This window comes from Zonotrichia albicollis, chromosome 13, assembly GCF_047830755.1.
Source record: "Zonotrichia albicollis isolate bZonAlb1 chromosome 13, bZonAlb1.hap1, whole genome shotgun sequence".
Lineage (NCBI taxonomy): Eukaryota > Metazoa > Chordata > Aves > Passeriformes > Passerellidae > Zonotrichia > Zonotrichia albicollis.
The window spans coordinates 7,358,265-7,380,999 of record NC_133831.1 but is presented as its reverse complement, the minus strand read 5'-3'; the positions used below and the strand labels follow the sequence as shown (position 1 = coordinate 7,380,999).

General features: G+C 42.1%; 1 protein-coding gene across 6 annotated transcripts in view; it reads right to left on the bottom strand.

The window, feature by feature from the left end:
• Positions 1-22,735, bottom strand: part of CTCF (CCCTC-binding factor) — a 34,861-nt gene that overhangs the window by 11,090 nt on the left and 1,036 nt on the right. Inside the window, exons 2-6 of one of the 6 annotated variants that reach the window (XM_074550895.1) lie at positions 15,463-15,575; positions 11,811-11,905; positions 1,952-2,744; positions 1,156-1,326; positions 377-510 (exon numbers count right to left, since the gene is read on the bottom strand). In XM_074550895.1, coding sequence (XP_074406996.1) covers positions 377-510; positions 1,156-1,326; positions 1,952-2,744; positions 11,811-11,864 — 1,152 coding nt within the window. In that variant the 5' untranslated portion in view covers positions 11,865-11,905; positions 15,463-15,575. Of the gene's footprint in view, positions 1-376; positions 511-1,155; positions 1,327-1,951; positions 2,745-11,785; positions 11,906-15,462; positions 15,576-22,735 lie in introns of those variants that run through there. The other 5 variants (XM_026795715.2, XM_074550896.1, XM_014269672.3 and 2 more) reach the window with 5 other exon arrangements.

Sequence of the window (22,735 nt, the reverse complement as noted above, 5' to 3'; positions counted from 1 at the left end):
AAAATGGGAGAGCACTATGGACTGAAAGGACATCCCACTGCAGCAGGAAATGTCTGTCTCCTTCAACACAAAGAACACTACCATTCCTGCAATCAGCTTAAAGGACAAATCACTTAAGAAACTGTGACAACTATTGTTTCTAAAGAGGAAACGGGTATCACCTAGAATTTCTGTAAGTGATCTCAAATTGCCTTCTGATTCCCTGAGGAAACCCCACCATTTGCTTCCAAGAGCAGGCCTGATTTATAATTTCTTTTTCCCAGAGCCTTTCAACCAAATGGCCAGAGAGGAAATGCCTAGAACAGAGTTTGTAACAGATGGTGAACAAGCTTTGAAGTGCACAAGGAAGCAGTCAGCACTGTAACAAGTCCCATACCTCCACACTGGCATAGTCACACATGGAACATTTGAATGGTTTCTCGTGGGTGTGTTTGTAGCGGCGATGCCGAACCAACTCTCCACTGGTCACAAAGGCCATGTCGCAGTCTGGGCACTTGTGAGGGCGAGTACCTGATGGGGTGCAGCAAGACAGCAGGACAGTGACACAGAGATTTAGTGACAAAAGAAAATACAAGGCAGCACTGGTTGTGGATTTTTAAAAATTTTCTGGTTTTGAAGTGAATTAGCAAGATGGTTTTCATGTTCTGAAAGATTAAATTAGAGCAACAGAATGCACAAAAGTCAGAGGTTTTGTATAAATAACTAATAGATTTAAGATCTTAGAGAATTAATATCCTTTCAGTGAGGAAATAGACTCCTTTATTTTTGTACCACTTGGTTGTTTACACATTAGAAACCAGCCAGTCAGACGTAAGTTCAGTAAGCAGAGAAAATGAGGGATTATGAATTACACTCTTGTTTTTGGCAGTAAGGCACAACAAGCTGAAAACATGAGAGCTAATGCCCAAGGCAAAGAGAACATTTCTATAACTTCAGGTAACTTGAGATCAAGCCCAGGATTGATTTTGTGCCCCTGAATAGGGTAAGCTCTGCACCTGACCATAGTTCTGCAGGCAGAAAACAACTACGCCGTTTCCTCTTTTTCACCTTGTTCCACAAGAGAAAGCAGGTAAACAAGAAAGATCTACCTTTAATCAATTTGTTCTGATAGCAGAGCAGATCCTATAAACACAATGCATGGAAAACCAAGAGTACCTGTGTGAGTGTTGAGGTGGTTCCTCAGCAATGTGACTGTCCTGAAAGCCCTGCCACAGAGATGGCACTTGTGTGGTCTTTCATCGGTGTGGCTTTTCATGTGGCGGTCCAGGTTGGAACGACGAGGACAAGTGTAACTGCACAGCTCACACTGGAATGTCTTCTTTACACCTGGTCACGAAGGAAACCATCTTTAGTGTTTGACAGTAGTGTGGTCTACTGTGTAATATAAAAGATTCTTGGGGATGTAAGTACTGCAAGGAACCACCATGCACCACTAAATCCAACTGCATTGCCTGTGGCTGGTTTGGATTAAATTTTCACTGGTATGCCAGCACTTAATGTTCCTTTTGCACTCTAAAAAGGGTTCCTTAAGTTACAGTTTTAACAAAAATCAAACACACTTATTACTGTATTTTGCACCATCTACCTTACCCAGCAATAGGTTATGAGAAAGCCCACAGAATTAATGATACCATTGGCTCCTGATGTAAAACATGCACACAAACTGTTACATGTACAGTACAGCAAAGAGAACAATCTTTTCAGTCACAGTTGTATGAGAATATTAATGCCACAGTATCATACTTGTGGAAAATGATCTCCCTAACAGCCTACAGAGAGGAGAAGGGAGGTGTGCCCCAGAAACACTGCAGTCAAGCATTATTAGATTGTGAGCAAGCAGCATTGGGCATGTCTGCTCTCCTCCCACTTGCACATATTCATTTGCCTCAGTCACACTGCAATCACCACAACAAAAGCATTTTTAAAATCCATTTGCAGATGGGGAACCTACCTTTCTTTTTAATTTTTGTTGGTTTTGGTGGCTTCATATTGCCCACCACCTTTTCTGCATTAACCTCGGACAACAAACCCTCCTGCTGCTCCTCTTCAAAGTCATATACAGAGACATCCACATCTTTGCCTTCCTCAGTGTAGCGAAGTTTACTCTTTTTGTTTTTCTTTGTTTTTTTGGCTGGTGGCTGATAGTCTGGATCTTTTTGCCAATTGGGATCTTCCTGTGGCTGAAGTTCACCTTGTTCCAGTGTCTCCACCTCACCGTTTGCACCCACTTTCACAACTTGGAAGCCTTCTGGTAAAGGGAGGGTGTGACAGATCATGGGCTCCCCCTCCTGCAGGCCTCCTTTGGAAACCTCATTTTCATAAGCTCCCTGCAGTTCTTCCACAGACGTGGTGGCAACAGGTACAGTCACTGGTACAGGTACTTGGACCAGCTGAAGCTCACCAAGGTTTATAGGCTGCTCTTCCATATTAACAACCTGAAGTGTTATGATCTGTGTGTCATCCACAGTAGCCTCAGTTTCTTGAGACACCGCACCTTCCATTACTTCGGTCTTCATTTGAAGAAGAGTTGGATCCAGCTGATCCATCATCACCATCTGCACCCCACTGCTGACATCCTGCACCACTTCACTGCCATCTGCTTGGTTTGGTGGTATGTGACAAGCATCATCCTCTTGCCCACCTTCACGGCGTCTTTGATAGGTTTTCCTCTCTTTTCCCTTAATGAAAGTTTCTGATTCCTCCACAATAGCGTCGACTGCCTCACCTTCCATTTCACCTTCCTGCTGTAAAAACAAGAGAATGAATGCTGCACACCACCCAATGTACTTAACAACTGCACAAACCCCACAGAAGGACAAGTTGCCCAACTGGAAACACCCAACTGATCCCAATCATATTCAGAAAACAGGAGCTCAGAGCTGTAGTTCTCCACAAGCCCATCACACTGCAAACCAAGGCAATCACAGAACGCTGCCTGCAGTGAGACAACTGTATCAGCTTCTTGGAGAGGAAGGAAAGCAAGGAAGAGAGATTAAGTGATACACATGTCCCTGTTTCTCAAAGACCACAAATCCCACCAGCAAGATGCACAGCAGTATTATTCCTTACTGAGCTTGTTTAATCATTTCACGTAACTTAGCAATATCAGAGGCAGACTCTGCTATAAATTTTCAAGGTACAAAATTACCACACTGTTAAAAACAAAAAGCCAACCTTAAAGAAAGTATTACATTTGAGAACTGCAGAACTTTTCCAGGAAAAGGCACTAAGAATTAAGCACAAGAACATAAGCTGCATTTATTTAATATGGAACTACTATTACTTCAAGTCTAAACTCCTCTGAACAACATAAGGAGTTAGGCAAATATGTCTTTTGTCACCAGCCTGGAGTTCAATTCCTGCTCCCACCTCTGGCACTGCTGGGCCCTGAGTGGATCTCAAGATGCACTGTGCATCCCTCCTTGGCTGAATAAGCCATAGCAGGAGACACAGCTCAGATAAAATCTTATTTCAGTGTAAATGATGTGGACTCTGAGCTGGTTGGACTCTTAAGGATCTCATGACACCTGTATTAAATCTATCCATACAGTCACAAGCAAACAATAACACAGAAGTTCAGTATTTGAAGTCAGTGTTCAGCATGTAACTGACAGGAACTGCATGCAAGCATGACACTGAGATTTTGTGCCTCCTCAGACCACCCACTGCTCTTCACTGCAGTTGGGGAAAAACATTAAACTCCTGTATTCTCATTTTGCAGGAAGGTTGTTTCAAGAGTAGTAAGAGCTAAAATGAATTATCATTTTGCAGCTTTTTCCCAAATGAAAGGAATAAGATTATAGTAAAGGAGCATTTTGTAAGTCCGTCTCTGTTCCAGGTGGTTTACTTTGTAAAAATAAGAGGTCCCTAGCCATGCCAAACACCTTCCCTGCATAGGATACCATTTCTTATATCCCTCATTAAGTATTAAAAAGGTACAAAGGTCAATTTTGGGTAAGAAGAAAGTGACAAAAAAGCCAGCTTCCTTACTAAGCCTGTGAAAAATTCCTGAATCCAGTTCCAGATTTGCTAAGAGACTTCTGTATTTTCCCATTAGACTGACTGGCCTCTCAGACCAGCTAAGTGAATTAATATAAATATTTAATCTCCATTGCTAACTCAACACTTTAAAATCCCCATACTACTTTCAAATATCTATGTTTAATCTTGTGTACTCAATTTTGATTTGACACAAGACATAAACATGAAGCACAGCTATCAAATCTCCATCAGCTTTAAAAATTACAAGACAAATAATTGCGATTCTTTTTAGAGTTCTTGTTGTTACTTCACTGTCTTTTCTAGTATCATCCACTTCTGCTGTAAAAACAATACAGCTCATCTTGTTCTTCAGCCTGCCCAGACAAGGGACATAAATTAGCGTGGTGCCTTGACACCGGTGATGTCGTGGGCAGCCACAGTCTCCAGAGGGCACCAGATCCCCAGGAATAGCGACATATGGCTTCGTGCGCACTCCCCGCAGGGATCCCGCCTCTCCTTTCCTTCACCACCGACAGCTTTTCAAGTCGGAGCAAATCCATATGGACAAACAGCTGAAGTACACCAGATGATGTAAGTACTTAACACCAGACAGCAGGCAATCAGAACAGAGCTGGTCTTTGGCCTACAGCAACTGCAAAAGTGTTTTACAATTATCTTAGGTATTTGCAGAGAGAAGAGAAGGCTGTCCAGGTGACCAAAAGTGTCTGAACAAAAAAAGGAAGGACATAGCTAAACAACACATAAAAATGTGGTCAATGGGCAAGGAAGTAACAATAAAATATGTAAGATGGAGAGAAAAAATGGCAGAAGCCCATTTCCAAAGATAATGCAACTTTGGTGCTGAGCAGAGGTTTGCAACCTTGAAACAAGCACAGGCAGCTCTGAGCAGAGGTGGGGCCCTGACAAGGACCTTCACAGTCACTGTCAATATTAGTTGGTAACAACATTGCTAAGTCACCTGAAAGGGAGCCAACAGGCCAAAATTTGCCAGTGTCCTCTATAATTTTATAGTGGAGTAGGAAGGCACGACTTCTGACTTGTAAAGCAGAAAATCCTATGCCCACCAAGGAACAGGACACTGGCACACATGAAGACTTTGGCTCACACTGTCAGGAAGCCTGCCAGCCTAAGAATGCAGGTGTACAGGGACACCAAGGAAATGCCTGCAGCAAGACTCAGGTTAAAGACACTCACAGTGGGGGTGTACCTGTGAGACAGCAATGGGTGGATTCCTACAGCCGTCCGGTAAAGAACCTCAGACCCCGCCACTGCCCCTGTCCCTCTGTCACCTCTCACCCCGTTTCCTGTCGCGCGGCTATCAGGGCTCACACGGCGGGGCACTGCTGCCCCCGAGCGGCGACACGCGGCACTGCACCGGGCTGGGGCCGCCGCCTCCATCCCTGCCTGCACCCTGCCACCTCCGTGTCACCGCCATCCCTGCCTGCCACCTCTGCGTCACCTCCATCCCTGCCTGCCACTGCACCCCCAGCCTGCCACCTCCGTGTCACCCTCATCCCTGCCTGCCACTGCATCCCGAGCCTGCCATCCATGTCACCGCCATCCCTGCCTGCCACTGCACCCCAACACAGCCATCCGCGTCATCTCCATCCCTGCCTGCCACTGTACCCCAACCCTGCCACCTCCGTGTCACCCCCATCCCTGCCTGCCACTGCACTTCGAGCTTGCCACTACACCCCAACACTGCCATCTGTGTCACCTCCATCCCCGCCCACCACTGCATCCTGACCCTGCCTCATCCAAGTCACCTCTCCATCCCTGCCTGCCCCTTTCCACTGTCCCAGTACACGCTGCATCCTGACACTGCCACTCCCACTGTCCCTGCCTGCTGCTGCATCCTGACCCAGATTCCCTGGCTCCAACACTCAGCACATGGAGCAGCATTCACTCCTGTCTATTACAAAGTATCCACTATAGTCCCTTCCTTTCCATCAAAGTTAGTGCATCTGAAAATGTCTTGTTCTAAACCAAACTCTTGCCACAGGGGAAATGTCACAATATACTGAATGTCACAATAACAGCATATAAAATTAGAGAAATATACAGGAGCTGTCTCACTTGATGCTTTGGATAGCTCAAAAATCTCAGGAAGCAGATGAGATTTCCTCAGAAGAAGTGTGGATTTACAAATTTCAAAATTCTTCAGCTGCGGGGTAGGGACCCTGCAGGATGTACCCTAAACTTGAGAGGAAAATGTATGGGTGTTTTCCTATTAAATAAGCTCTCTGTAAAGACTCCATTTCTGCTGCAGCAAGCTTTGCACTGGCAGTCCATGCCACTTCTCACTCACTCTGTCTTGAATCATTTGCTAGTTTCTCTTATTTAAATTTTTTTTTTCTTTACTCTAATTCTACTTTTTCATAAAGTGAGTCTCATGGGCAAATTTTGTATTTATTGGAGGACATGTGCCATTTCCTACAATTAAGACCATTACAGCAGAACAGTAGGAATAAAAACTGCAGAGTTTCTCTCAACTTTTTATTTCTGGCTTTTGTCTCCAGCTCTCTTCCTACCAGTTACTGCTACCTTACACCAACAGCTCGGTTCCACAATGACTGAATCTAAAAAGGAAAACAAAGCAGCAAGTTAAAAGATGCAGTAAATCAAGACTGAAAAAAGCAAAAGAGAAAATATTCCACAATAAGGAGAACGACCAAAAAAGAAATCAAAGATCTGAAAGCACAATTCCCACTAATAGCTCAAGCCAGCCCTTCCACATGGGCTCACCCAGCAGGCTCTACTGACAGACACTGTGACACCAAACAGCTCAGTGCACTGTCACAATCCAATTAGCCAGGTAAGGAGCTGTGACATCCAAACAACAGACCTAAGCTTGCTCAGACAGCTCATGGACAGCCCATCTAAAAAGCTGGAACAAGCAGAAATACAAAGTGCTGTGCCTTTCATACAACTGACACGTCATTCCAATGAAAGGAACCAAAAGGTTGCTTGAGAGAAAGTAATTTAGTGCCAGCTGTCCTGCTGACTACAGCACAGGAGAGCCTCAGCCCAGATATGCTCACTTTCTTCCCCATATCCAATCTAGCCATGCCCTGTGTCACTGGGAAGCCATTCCCCCTTGTCCTGTCACTCCATGCCCTTGCCCAAAGTCCCTCTCCAGTTCTCTGGAAGCCCCTTTAGGTTCTGAAGGGAATTGTAGAAGCACCAAAAACAACTTGCTGTCATTGTCAATGCAGAAAGTACAAACCCAGAGACAGGGATAGCTAGTGCCAGTGCCTATTTTTTACTGGTGTTATTTATAATAAAGCTACTATCAAAGAAGCATTTGTCTGCCTCTCAGGCATGTTAAAATTAAGTAACCCTGAACTGCATCAAGTTTCATGCACCAAATTACATAAAAATATGTATTTTCACCAAAAAAGGCACAGTCTCAATAAAAACTGCTGGGAGACTAACGCAATTGAGAAGTGTCACACGTTAAATGTTACACATTTATTGCTGTAATACGCACTTAACTTGAGAAAAAAAAATTTAGAACTCCAATAGACACACTGAAGCCAAATGCTGTCAGCAAATTTTTGATAGTCATAAAATAATGAGAAGTATCAGCAGCTACATTAGTGCAAACAACCTTATCAACTTGCAGCATATTCAGGCCTTGAATTCAACTCAATCTACATACAGATCCCACTGAAAAACTGACATGGCTGTCACACTTGTAGATTAGCCACTTATTAAAAATTGCATGGGAGTGGAAATAAAGCCTAATGTTAAAACATGGGAGACTTATGTTCCTCCTGCATTCTCTGAGAATCCCTTTGAAAGCTGAATAAAGGAATAAACAAAAACTTTAACTAGGAGTCTGCAGTTATGCACTGTATATGCCACTTAAAACAAGAGAAAGATTGAAAAAAAACCAAACATATCCAACAGGGTTTATAGACAAGAGACTTTTTTCTCCCCTGCTTGCAGTCCACAGATGTCTATGTAGGTATTTTAGGGCATGAGCAGATGCAGATTAGCTGCAGGAGTGCTTGGCCATTCTCCTTCCCACCATGACACAGCCATATCTTCTCCCTGAAAACTCTCCCAGCTAAGCCCAAGATAAGGCACTTGAACAGGTAGGCAGCCTTTCCATTTCCTCCAGCAGAGCTACCCTGAGAAGAGATGAACATGGCTGAGTGTAACTAACTCTAAAGCAGACAGACACATGACCAAACAGGCCAGCTGTGCCTTTCACATGCAAAACACCAAAGAGTTACTACCAACAGGAGAAACTAAAACATTGGGTAAATTTCTTTCACCAAGTAATTTTCTCACAGTAAAAGCGTAAGGCCTTCATTTGGCTACTGCAATCATTTCCATATTCACTGGTTATGACTGCTACACCCATCTCCAGCTGTTTTCTCATTTCCTCCTTGCCACTTACAACACTGGTACTGAAAGCAAACAAGAAGAGTAAAATGGACAACATTTACTGCAGCTTTAAATGAAAAAAAAAAGGGGTATTCTCATTAACCCACTATTAAGCAATTATTCTGAGAAATATTTCAGCATCTTGGAGGGCATAAGGAAAAGCAAGAACCTAGAAGTAAAAAAGCAAACTTCACCACAGGTTAATAAACAACTTTGTTGTTCCTCTGCATGAAAAGGGGCCTGTCAAGATTATGCCCCAAGAAATACATAAACCAGCTATGGGAATGAGAGCTGCAATTGGAAAATGCAGAGTTGTAGAAGGATGGTTTCCTTGAAGGATGGTTTCTTTGAGTGCTGACCCTGTGAGAGGATCAGAGAAGACAGTGCTGGTGGTGATTACCTAACCAAGGTGTCTGTGCTGGGAGGTTGGTCCAAATAGGACAAGAAGAGCACATTGTTCTAGGGAGTGATTCAAAGCTTTTAAGTGGATCCCTACACTAAACTGACATCTACAGGAATTCACTTTTTCCTTACTAACAAGACAGGAGACCAGATTTTTAACCTGTGTAATAGTTTCATGGTCTCTGTAAGACAGCTAAACACAGCACTCTCTATCCAAAGAGCTGCTCTCAGCTTTTTCCTTCACACTGACAGAATAATTGACCATAATGATCTTCACTGAGAACTAATTTGGCCCAGATGTTATCAGAGGTGATCTTTACCTTCAACCCCTACAAACTCCCAAGGGCACAGCCAAGGCAGTCCCTGGCTACAGGACATTCCTCACCCACAGCCAGCTTGGTGCACTGTTAGAATCAAAATGTATCTTGTGCCATTTCTTTACTTTCCCCCTTTTCTTTTTTCTCTGCTCCTCCCATAACCTACAGGAGAAATCTTCCTGGTTGCTACTCCTGCCTAGGGATCCCAGCAGAGCTCTTTCCAATTTCATTGTGTTTCATGAGATGATGCAAAGCAATGAGAAGCTTCATTCAGCACTGACCCCTATTTTTCAGTCAGCACACACCTGTGATCTTCTGCAATTACTCAGAATAAAGCTGACCTTTCACTTTGGATCAGAAACTCAGGGAGTTCATGCAAGACATGGAAACAGAGTATATACCCAGGGCCCCCTGCCAGGCAGAAGGAAACTCAACTCCAAATCTTTCCTCAGCTGTTTGCTGAACAAGCTCCCCCTTAATCCTTGCACCTGACAGGGGCAGAAAGCCCCAGATCATGGCTCTTCCAGAACTAATACTGCTAATTCTGCTGTAATAAGCTGCAGCCTACAATAGAGAGAAAAGCAGATACAATAATGTCAACTGCTTGAAACTTGCACTGTGTAACAAAAGATAAAAAATCATTGCAGCTACTGACAACAAATCCCACACATATTCAAGTCATTTGGGATATCCTGTAACCTGACAAGGAAAGCCTTGATGAAGAAAGCAGATTGATAAAAGCATTTTCAGCTATAGTTCTGGAATAGTTTTTTTCCTTACTTTTATTTTAGATTTGGAGAATTAAAGGTCTAGTGAGAAGGTAACAGCGACAAAATTAGTTAATGTTCTTAAAATTTGTTTCATTCTTAATTTCTCCTTCAGTTCCTATCTACCATTCTTTCAAATCTCAGTTTTATTTTTTCACTATGTCTTTCAATAATTGCTAGTGCATCTTACTAAATGACATGAGGTCTTAATTCATTCAGAGAATTCTCTACTGAAAGCTGGGAAATGCAAGTGAAATATACTCCTAGCAATAATTTTTTTTAAGTTTCCCTTTTTAATTTAGTAAGGAAGTCATCATGTTTTGCTAACCTGAGAGTCCATTACAGAAGGACAAACACACAATCTAATCAGGTGTAGGATACAGGAAGACTTACACTTCAAAAGAAGCAGTCACAAAGGAATTTCTTTTTAGCTGATGTTAGATCATAAAACTAATCAGTCCTTCCCTTTTACAGGTCTTCATAATGCAAAAGTGATGAAGGAGCTCATGAAAGACCATTAGAATACCTGAAGGTATTAAATTGAAAATCAAAAATTATTTCAGATTAAACAGCCTGTAAAATCCATTGGCACAAAAAGTGAAGCCTTATACTGTAGGCAGAGATTGGAAAAGATTCCTACTTTTATCATCAAGTATTTGTGGTCATTTCTCCCATCACACATTAATTTAGGCTTTCATTTAATTTACTGGCAAACTGCTAACAGCAGAAGATATTTCTTCAAAATAAGTCTGAGCAGAACAGGATTCTTTGGCCATCTGATGTAGGGTTGCATGATTCCAAAATGGCAACACCAGCCACTCCCACACCTGAAAAAAAGACCTGTGCAACAAGTTTCATGGCATTCTATAGACTTCATAATAAGTATCTGGATTTTGTTTTCCTCCAAGGCTTCACCTAGATGAATAGGTATCCAAGAATAAACTTTTGGGGAACAGCTATTTCTTTTATCTTTGCATATGTACTCACTAAGTAGTGATACTCTACCAGGACAAGGGAATTGAGACTTCACATTGGAGGAGCAGGAAGTGCTTATCCCTGGGATGGTAACTTGGGTCCTACCCATGAACAACAGCTGCCCATGCACTCTTAGTCACCTCACAAATCACACCCTGATGCACGTAAGGAGAACTAAAGTCAGTGCTAGTTAACCTAATGTCAGGCTGTAGCAAACACAAAGGTGCAGTTTACTGTTGTTGCAGCAGCAACAGGAAATTCCAGGAGAGTTTTGAAAACACCTATGGCAGAAGGGTGGTGGACAAAATCTCCCAGAGCCTAAATTAAGACATCCTTGCTTTTGAGTCACAGAAAAGTTAGTCTGAATTAGTAAGTGCTGGAGCAGACATAAACAGAATCAAACCCAGATGACTCCTTTAAAGTGACCCTCATACTGAAATTTTAAGAAGCTTCATTGTTTTACACACACCCCTAACTCATTTGGACTCTTATTCCAAATATGCTCATACACCAAGCCCTAAAAGTGCTACAATCAACCTTCAAAGCAGATGAAGCAAAAAACCCCCAAAACCCCACAAAGGCACTCAACCTTGGAAGAAAAAAACCCTTTCTCCCAGGAAGCAGTAAGGTCTCATTTCCAAACATACCCACTGTGCAAAGAAACCATATCTGCCTTTAAACTGCCCACTCATTGCCTCCATCAGCCCAACAATACCTCATGTTAGCTCAAGCACCCTCAAAACTGCAGCTACCATCAGGAAACCAAGCCAGGCCAGACTCACCCAGCCAAGATTTCAATCCAGACTAGGTCTCTGGTGTGCCCCAACACTAAGGGCAGCCAAAAGAGAAGCAGGGCAAACGGGTTTCTACTAGCACAATGTTAAGCTTTATGTTCAGGAAACTACTGCCTCAGCATGGAACACATACCACACTTTAAACCCCCTCAATTTACATTTATGTTCTTGGCGCTTCTGCACTTCTGCCTGGACTGATTTGTTCTCTTCATGCTGGCTATTCTTCATGCAGCTCCTGAGGTCACAACTCACTCTGGAACAGAACAGATGAACTAGTGAAACTACATAAAAGAGAAAGGTAAGGGGGGTTGGGAAGGGGAGAGGGAGGGGGGGAATAAAAGCAGAGTTCAATATTTAATGCTTGTTTAACACAGGTGTAGTCCCACACCCCTAACAGAACTGATAACTGCTTGAGGACCCCTTCACTTACCAAAAGAGCCATAAGCAAAACCAAAGGAATATTTTAATCAGCTTTAATACTTTCACTAGGATGACTGAACTCATTTTACAAGCTCCTCTACCTACTTGTTCTCAAACTCTTTAACATTCACAGTTCTGACAACCTAAAGCTCTGGATGCCTCACATCAGATTACAAGTGCAATGTGACATTTTAGAGCCAGCTCTGCCTACTTCAGATGGCCTCTCTGTCCTGTGCTGTGGAACAGCACATCACACACAAGGAGTTTTTACTGCTGAGAGGTGTAAATGAGAGCAAATGTCACTCCTTACACTGTCAATGCAGCAGTGGATCTACTGCTTATATCAAATAACAAAATCAGCTCTAACACAGTCCTAACCTTGCCACCCTGAGGAAGACAAGGCTCTCTGCTCACTGAAGCAAGCTTCATTACCCTTATCAATTAAGGGCTTAAAATACCCACATTTACAGAAATACAGAATTTACAAGACAGCACATTACACCTTTCTGTAATCCTTGTCAGTGTGCAGTGTGCACACATGCTCAAAACCCTGGGAATGGCAAGGAAGTCCAGAGGAGTGATTCTCAAGAGAGGCATGTATTCTTGCTGCACTCAGTAATGAAGGCCAAGCAGTGTTGGATTTCACACTAGTTGGATTTCACACCCTTTGAATTTAAGTGCTTCCCCTCCAGGTTCTTCTGTCATTTATTTAGTACAAGGCACTCAAGTCTGGGTCCTGCATTTATTACTTGGCAAGTCTATTTTTAATTGTTTACCAGCTTCAAAGAGCGTTACTGATAAGAGGTTTGTTGGAGCTGTGGATGTTCAGTGATAGTGAGCTTTTAAAAAAATTTGGAAATTATCTCTTTTTATTTAACACTCACTCTGCAAAAATCACAAATGCTACACACAGGCCCTGACCAGGAAAGAGGGAGGATACATGGGGTGTGCTCCACTGCTAAGGGCATATTGAGACTGCTGATGCAAGCTGCATCATTGTCAGGTTCTGTGCTGTGCAACACTGGAAAAGATTTCCTGAACTTTACAAACTTTTCAAGTAATGCAGAAAAGCCTCAGGAGAGAAGGAGATCTCCCTTCAAAAGACACTTGATACAAAATTAACACTTCCCACCTGGAATATTATCACTTTAGAAGTTTTGTCACACACACAAGAGGACAACAGAACACACTGAATTGAATGGAAGCATCTATTTATCCACTTTGGGTTTCCTGAAATTTTGAATCAAGAAAAATCAGTTTTCTTCCATTTTTCAAAACTAATCTTCTGCTTGGGAAATTATTTAACTGTAAAGAAAGCTGTTTTAAATCAAGATTGTACCCAAACTCTTATGAGGGGAAAGAGAAAACAAACCAGTAATTGCAGCTCTTTTCTACACTGAAGACAACACAAATAGAGAACATTTCACAGAGATCTCTGCAGATTAGCACTGGTGGTGAGTTAATGCAAGGCACAGCCATTGCCCCTCTCTGTTTACAAGGTAATGATTCTCATTAAGGAAATAAGTTACTGGAGTTTTTTAAGAGATGTTTTGAAGCTGCTTGGACACCACTCAAGAAGTATCAACCCACTAATGTAAAATCCAGGGAGCTCCAAAAATGCAAGGTCCCTTGTTCTGATCCACTCCAAGGGAACATCCCAAAGGGAGAGTAAGTCACTTCTACTCTCCTTTACTGCAGAGATGACACTGAACTTCTGTTAAATACCTGGTGTATTAACACCTGGTACATTATTTTCTGGCCTAAAATAACTTGCATGAATTTACATTCCATCAGAGCTTTGACATTTGGGCAATGTTTGAAAAGCTTGAAGGAAAACAGACAAACTGAAAAGTTGAAGTACTTCACATGTCCACTGCTGAGCTTAGAACACATGGAAAGAACATACCAGCAGGCTGCCAGAACAATGAGGTGGCTGGAATACAAGACCTACACAGAATGACAGTTAGCTGTGAAAAGACCATGGGGAAATCCTATTGCTGCCTTTAAAGGGAAGCAAAGAGAAGATGGAGCCACACTCTCGGAAGCAGACAGTCAAAGGACAAGTGCAACAGACCAGCTGCAACAATGAGTGGTCAAACACTGGAACAGGTTGCTCAGAGATGCTGTGGAAACTAAAATATTTCCTAAATACAACCCTAATTGACCTCATCTAGCATCAGTGCTGGCCCTGCACTGGGTCAGGGATTGAATCAGGGTACCACAAGAAGTCCTTGCCAACCAAAATTATTTTACCACTCTCTGGCACCACATAAAATGAAGGATATACTTAAACTTCAAACACAAAACATGGAGATATTTTTCCATGTATGCAGTTATAACTATGACGCTCCTAGGACTGACATTTACTGGTTCAGCACTCATTTCCACACAAGATGTAGAGGCCCTGAACACTTCTGCAAGCTCTCATATACTGATAAGTTCTTCAGCAAATGAACAGATGTACTGTAACTCTCAGCAATCTAATGGGGACCAGCACTCTCAGAGTGGTGGATATCCAAATCCACCCAGTATTGAAGAGAACAGCATTAGAAAAGCACAAATACTGTGGTTTATTGTTTAGGAGACAGAGCATCACATGTGCTATGAAGTACAAAGATCAACAGCAGATCTAGAGTCCTATAGGGACTTCAGTAAGAAAAGGATGAAGCAGTATTGACAAGAGACTTTACTACTTTTTTTATAATTTGCAGGAGAAAACCCAGGTCCACAGTGAATAAATCTAAACTAATAAAAAAGGAAAAATCTGTCTTTGAAGTATTGAAGGCTACTGTATCCTCTTTTCCCCAGGATGTTAACAAGAAATTGTATCTTGTCAGATAGGCAACAGGAAAGGTGCCAAAAGGCAGATGAAAACTCTCCCTTGGCAGCCCAGGACAGCCTGTTTGCAGAGGCAGCACATCATAGTGACCAACAACTGCACTGGAACCAGCACTTCTAACCAGGAAGAGCCAGACTGGAACACAGCAGGACAAGCATTCAATGCCATCTCTCTCCTTTGAGAGATGGAGAAATCATCCCTAAGGATTTGTCTGCACAAGTCACTCAAAGCAGATGTCTCCAAAACCATTATAGATGTCACATCAGGCAAGTGAGACATCAAAATATTTCATAGTTGGCTCCACCACACTGTCATGGAGGCTCACAAATTCTTCTTCATGTAGGTCAAAATGTTGGCAGGACAAGGAGAGGATGCAGCTGCTTTAACAGGACACACACTACAGGAGCAAAGCAGAAAGTAGTCTGGGACCATGTAATGCTCCAGGTAGCTCAGAGCAGGCAGGAGTCAACAGCAGTCACTCTTTGGCAGGAAGGAGAGAAGAGTATTAATAAACATGGAAGGTAGGCAGGGATCAAGTAATCAATGAGTACCTTTTGAGTATTCAGTATTGCCACAGGAAGCGATAAATCTCTCTTCAAAGATCAGAAGTGGCAGTAAGTTATATACTCAGCAGGAATGCTGGATAACACTAACTTCTTCCATCCTCCAAAAAGAAAAGAAAAGAAGAAAGGTTTTAATAATCTGATAAGCTTTGAAACTACTAGCCTTCAAAATTGTCATTTTTTTCGAACCTGTAATCTGGAAACTCCTGAAGTGCCTTTAAGGGGTTTTCTTGCAGTATATACTGAGAAAGCAAAACTGAAGCTTAGATTGCACTTCCACTGCAAACAGTTTAGGACACAGGAGAAAGCTACTGGTTAAAATGTCATACTGTTAACTTATGTCATGGAATTATATGATCAAAACCAGAGGGTATTTTTAATTCAGTAGCATTTCCTGCTTTCATTTTAAATCTCTGGATGTTAGAAGTGGTTTCAAGGGAAGAGCTTTGCAAATCAAATACAAGGAGACAGAAAAACTACACAAGAAGCTGAAGTAATTGGCCAAAAAAAAAAATCACTACTGGTTCTACTGCAGTGAAAGGCTCTTCCAGGAGCCAGTCCAGAGAAACCATGTCTCTTTCAACATTAAACAATGGCAGAATTCAATTGCCTGGACAACAATTTTAAACATACAGGGAAGTTTACAGCTCCATTTCAAAAGAGTAAAAAATGTTTACAAATAGCCAAATGCTGCTATTACTACTTGTACTCTTGGCTTCCCTCACAGAAAGCCTTTACTTACCCCAAAATATTTTGGGGCATGGTTCCATGAAGACTCAAATCAAACTTGAGGCATAATTTTTTCCACATCCACTTACATGCTATTGCTTTCATGAAGGAAATTTTGCTGACCAGTTCATCACCTGGGGATGCAACTGCCAGCACATATGTGGAAGGAGATGGGGTCACAACAATCCTGATGCAAGCCAACCTAATTTTCCAGAGAAGCCTTGACTTTCACCTCCCTAAATGCTTTGGTGTTTATTCCCAAAAGAGCAAGAATTGTAAATTTCCTTGTATAGCTTTTATCAATAGGTTGGGAAAAAAAATTAAAAATTCCTTTATCCAACATGAGCATTTAAAAAAGCCCTACAAGGACAGATCACTGTCCATTTAGTGCAGCAGTCTGTCTCCAAAAACTCCAGCAGGAAACAGTGTGCAGGGAGAGCAATCAGTCATGTCTGTGGTTTACCACCCTTATCCCAACATCCAGTCAGGGGATTAGGGATCATTGCCTCTGGACTTGTGGATCCCCTTCTGAACCTACAGTGTCTCCACAGTCTCTTACCAAAACAGGTTTCCCATCAATTGTGGTGGATTTACCTCATTTTTCACTCCTACAAGCTACAGGCTCACCACAAAACTCCCTGCATTTACTCAGGAAGTTGGCCCTGTGTGAAGCACAGCAGCCAGACTGGGCACAGAGTGAGTTCTGTGAAGAGCTCAGGGGGCAGCAGCAGTGACCCCATTCACCTTCTTATGAACAGCCAGGAAAAACCAGAACTGCCAAACTCAAGCATCACGTGCTTCTGTTGAAATTACCACACAGAGGAGCACATGGATTACATGCAAGTTTGCTCTGTAGCTCTGAGTTCTCCAGATTACATCCCCTTTTCACCTTTTTAATATAAGATGGGAAAAAAAGCCTTAGCTTCCAGCAATCTCCACCTAGAGATGCTTATGCCACCATCAAGCTGTTCACTGTAACATCCCTGAGAGCTCAGAAAGTGTCAAACACTTGTGTTAAATCTCCACACACGAGGCATTAACATAGCTTAAAATTGAGTTGTTTACTCCTTCTTCCACAGCTTTATGCTTCCTAGTTTAATTCCTGATGAAGTCAGTATTTTACTCAGCATCCAGTTGAAAACTAGGATCACTGCAGATAATATAATTCCACACAACAAACAACAAATGCAATATATAAAATGAGTCAATAAATAATTTTATGTAACACAAAACTTTATGGAGCTATGTTTTCTTTAGTGGATTCAATAAAATCACCTTGCCTCACCCTCTGTGCATTTTCCATGCTTAGAAGCAGGAAGGAAGAGCCCCTTTGCTGATACAAAGACTGTCTGGGCAGCAGTGCTTGTGCCAAGGTCCTTGGGCTGCTTGGTAGGCAGTGAGCTGGACACGAGCCAGCAGCTTGTCCTGGCAGCAGAGAAGTAACATTTATCTTTCCAAAGGCTCCCCAGTGCCACAGCCTCAGATCAGGATGTATTAGCCACAAGTCTGGACTGAGTATTCAGGACACTATTTGACACCTCTCCAATATATATCAATATCTGCTTATTTTCCCCCATTCAGAACTTTTACTGGTGTGATCATATTCTTGATAGAAAAGGAAAAGTCCTAAACCTCTCTCTGCTCAAAAAGAGGAAAGGTGGATCAAGAAAAAGAGAAGAGGAGGTGCTATCCAACCTTTTTCTTTAGCACCCTGGTTTATCACCAAGTCTGACCTCTTATGATGACAGTTCTCTAAATATACATGAAACAAGAAAAGGTCAGCACCTTGCAGCTGGCTGAAGCAATTTTCAGGGTTTTTTCCCCACAATCTGGATTCAAAGACATTAAGAAATAAAGAAATATATGACTGTTCTTGACATCAATCCATTAGTTAACCACTCTCTCTGTGAGGAACTTAAGCCTTTTAATTTGAACTTATTGGGTTACAAATTCATATTGTGCTTGTCAGCAAGATTAGAACAAGATCACTAATCACTAACATCCAGCATTATTTTGTAAGGGACATATCTGAGGACTCTCATTAAGTCACCTCAGTTTTGATGAGAAGCTGCTCATGTTCAGCATTTTACTGTATGGCAGTACAGCTTAGTTTTCCATCAAATTTGAGATGAATTTCAGACAGTAATTTTTTTGAGGGTTTTGAGTGCTGAGGCCAAAACCATTTGTAGGATTTTGGGAATGACTTCATCCCATCCCACAAGATGGGCAAGAACACACCCATGCTTATTCCACTAATGCATTTAAGAACCACATTAGGTTCTTTGTCACAGCATCACCTTGGAAACTTGTGTTTATGCTGTTTATTCACTATGACTCCAAAACACACTTCAATCACTGCTTTCTAGGATACCATGTGCCTAGATTTCAATTCAGCTGGAATACCTGGTTCCCAGGTGCACAGCTTTACATGCAGCAGCCTTAGCACACACTGGACTGGATTTACTCCACCTGACAATCACAATGGCTGCCTTAGTGCCCAGTGATTTTCCATGAACCAGAAGTTTATAATGAACAGCTTTTAAATACATTTTTCCCCAACAAAATGATTAATGAAAATAAATTGTGACAAGCAACTACTAGTTTTTGCTGAATATCCATGGAAACTATTCACTCTTGTACACCCCCAGATTAATCCTGAACTAAATGGCATTTACTGATACTCAGTACTAATATTAATATATAGTAAGGTCATCATGAACAAGTCCTTTAAAAAAGTCAAGAAATATATTTTACAAGCTCTTGTTTTCTTAAAGCCTTTGTTACTGGGATTAACACTTTTCTATACTTTAACTAAATTATGTACTAAGAATAAATGGGAGAGCTGGTAATAATGTGAACTACATGTGTGTTAACACCATGCAGAGCTAGTCAAACACCCAAGGTGTTCTGGGCCCCTGCCACCCTCCCTGCACAGCCATGTTCATCCACTCCACCTCCTTTCAGAACTGACACATCAGCACTTCTCTGACCTCCTGGAATTTCACTACTGTTCCAAAGTGCATTGACTATAAAACATCCCTTTGAATACTGCAGTTAAAAATATTCCAGTAGTGAAAAATATGCCAAGGTAGATGTCTCTCTCACCTCCCAATGTACTCTAGTGGGGGGCAGTTTTAAAGGGTTTTCATGTTAAGTTTTGGCTTGTGCTTGTTTTTATAATGTACTTTACCTGTGGATGTTTGAGACATATACAGGCTTCTAATGATGATGCATTATTAATACAGACAGGGGTGCAATTCACATGCCAAACAATCTGGGATTTGCGTTCTGTTTTGCCAGAATTTGACAAATTCAATGATGTCAACAAATTTTTTTACAGTGTGGGGAAAAATATGCAAAACAAGATTTTCAGTATAAGATGAACTTACTTAACCCTGTCTTTACATTTGAGCAAAGCTTTCCAGTGAAACCTGTGAAGCTTTAGACATTTCAAGAGTTTGCAGCTATATCAGAACAAATAAGATGCTGCTGCTGACTGATATAATGTGTGTATCTGGTCAGGCTACTTGCACTACAGGAGAAAAAAATACCCTGTAATTCAGCTTGCTACCATTATACAAGCCCTTGCTGGTGTCACTGGTCAGAATATTAACTGATCACTGCCCTTGTTTTTTAAAAATAATTTCAAACATTCCTGGCCACACCTCTTAATATGAGCCCCACACAGCACACTGAAATCCTCAGGTAGCTGACAGTAAACTGTGGGATGGCTTGAACTGAGGGGGGAATCTCTAAAAACAAACCTTTAGAGAAGAAATGCAGCTCTATCTATGACTCAAAACTTCACCTGCAGGGATAGTTAGAGAATAATGCTTCGGGAGTCCATTCTATCAGAGATGTCCCCTAAGCCACTGCACGTTAACTGCGCCATTCTGGAGAGCTGGCTCTGCACTACTTCTCTTTTCACCTGTTAAGAACCACATTGGAAGGAAATTAAGATTTTATAGCTTCCAAATTTTTTATAATACTGAGGAAAACTTCACTTTAGCTTTAATTTACATTAGATACCCAAACTGAGTTCTTCTGTGTACAGTAACTTAAATGTTAACATGATCTGAAACATAAAACTCCCTACTCACCTTCTGTTTATTCTGCTCTTCTTTTTGAGGTTATTTTATTAATAAGAGAAAAACAGATCACTCAGCTGAGCAGCAACTCTTTAGTTTTCATATTAAATATATCTGCAATAAGCATACCTCAATTCCTAAAGACTGATGAATTATTGGAGAGATCTGGGAGAAGCAGCAGAACAGGGTGCTGTAAATGAAATTCAAATATCCTTCAATAAAAGCAGTATTTTTAGCTATAATCAGGACAGATTCTTTCTACGTTTCAGTAAAAAACTGAAAGAACAAGTGCCAGGTATGATCTGAGCCATTGTTACCAACACTAAATATAAACAACAAAAGGGAATTTCCTGGATCTGGGTGTGTGTCTCTAAGACCATGTAGGTTACAGAGTAGCAGAGCTTGATACTGTATTGACATTTCAAGGTTTAGTATAACAAAGAGTGAACTGGGCATCTGAACTAAAGCCAAGTGGATGAACAGGGGTTTACAGTTAAGCAAATAAATCAGTACAGTTCAGTAAGTTATCACACACAAAACAAGCAGTCAAAGCTTTGGTGGTTCTCATCTTTTGTCAGTGTGTGTCCTCGTGTGCAGGTATAGCAGTGGCTGCTCTTTATTACACACATTTCTAGGACACCTACAAGCACATTTGGGATCCTAAAGCTTATTACTCCCTCGTGCATTCCCTCTCTGATAAAGAGGTAAGAGAAGCTAAAGCTGGCAGGATGGGGAATTAGGGAGTTTTTATGCAAATATAATCAATAATATAGCTGAAAGAGCTCAGGTACAAAAATCTGCTCGGACAGAGCAGGGAGAGCTATCCAGAGGTCAGTGGAACCTGTTTAAGCACGAGGGATAAGTACAAGGAATAGGCTGGCTTTGATCCAAGAACAGACAGGCCTAATAATATTCAACATCCAACTTCCAAAAATCTGGAAAAGCAGGAGTTCTCGGACATGAAGTCCTAAGGGGAGGAGAAGAAATTAAATTCTGGAGGCTGTGCACAGAAATTCCTTAGCAAGTTAGTAATCCCATACAATTAGATTTTTCAGGTAAATGCTGAACAAAGTCAAGAATAACATGGGTCAGCTTCTGGCATTTCAAGACACAGCCCTGGGAGCACAGCAGGCGGGTATGAACCTGCAGCCCCAAGAGCTGGTGAGGATGCACACAAATTAGCTACAGATCACAGTCAAGATCCAGCCTGCTCACATGAAAACAGCTCTTGAAATAGCTCCTTCCCTCAGAAACTCTGCAGGCACGAGTCACCAGCAAACTTAACGCTCTAGTGACAGTTCTCCAAGCTCTGTCTGAGATGGACGAGCCTTGCTGTATCATTTCAGTTGCAGGGCCACTGGAGGCTACAGGAACTTGAGTTTTGCATCTTTTGCTCAGATATTGCTCCTCAAAAATATCCCACAAAGTTTCTTGAGCCTTTCTGTGCGACCTAATAACCATCCATGCACAGCGGATGACCTTAAAACTGAGCTGGCCCTACACATCCAGAAGAAAAACAAAATGGAAGTAAAAATCCATCAACCTAGAAAAAAAAAGGCAGCAAGCATTGCTTTGCTCTTAAACTAAAATTACTCCTTTTTTCAGTTCTGCTGATGTCCTCTACACTGAAGCAAAGTGTTAGGGGGATCGTTTAAGTAAGAACAGCTTGAATACAGCACGGAATTATTTCCAATACTCAACGGGCTACTACAAATTCAACAGGCTCAGCAGAAGATTTAATAAACTGGAGAATTTGAGACGATATTTACACACTTCCTGCACAGAAACAAAAACACGTACACTGGAAGTGGCAAACAGTGTTTTAGATGCAGTGTTTTAACGACACCTCTGGAGTTTATTACTAGGATTCAGTAACTGGCCAGAGATGAGGAACAGCCATGCTTGTATTTAAGGGGAGAAATGCTCGGCAAAAAAATAGGAAGTCACAAACAGGAAAGCGAGCTCATTTTCACCAACAGGCAAGTCCTAACGATTACACTGAACGGAGAAGGATCCATACAACACGACAAAACCCTTCTACCGAAGTCATTTCACAAGGTTAACACAAGGCCAAATCCGATACCATATAAACATATATTCTAAAGAAATCTAAAGCTGACATAGAGAACAAACAGCAAAGCGTTTGGACACAGAGCATGTGCGGTTTCCTCCTCTGCATCACAAAAAGAATCGGGTTTTGTGCTTCCCCCCCCAAGCAGCACAGACCCATGGAAGGGAGGGAATAACGCCGTCCTTTGCCATTAAATTTTCGGGCTCCATCCCCGGGCAAGGGCCCGGCTGCGGAGGCCCGGGAGGTTCCCGGGGAGGCGCCCCGCGAGTCGGGCAGCCGGGCCAGGTCCCAGCAAGTGACACAGCTGCTCAGCGGCAGCCCAGGCGCTCCCGATCGGAGCCCCAAGCCCCGTGGGGACCCCGGGCCCGAAGTG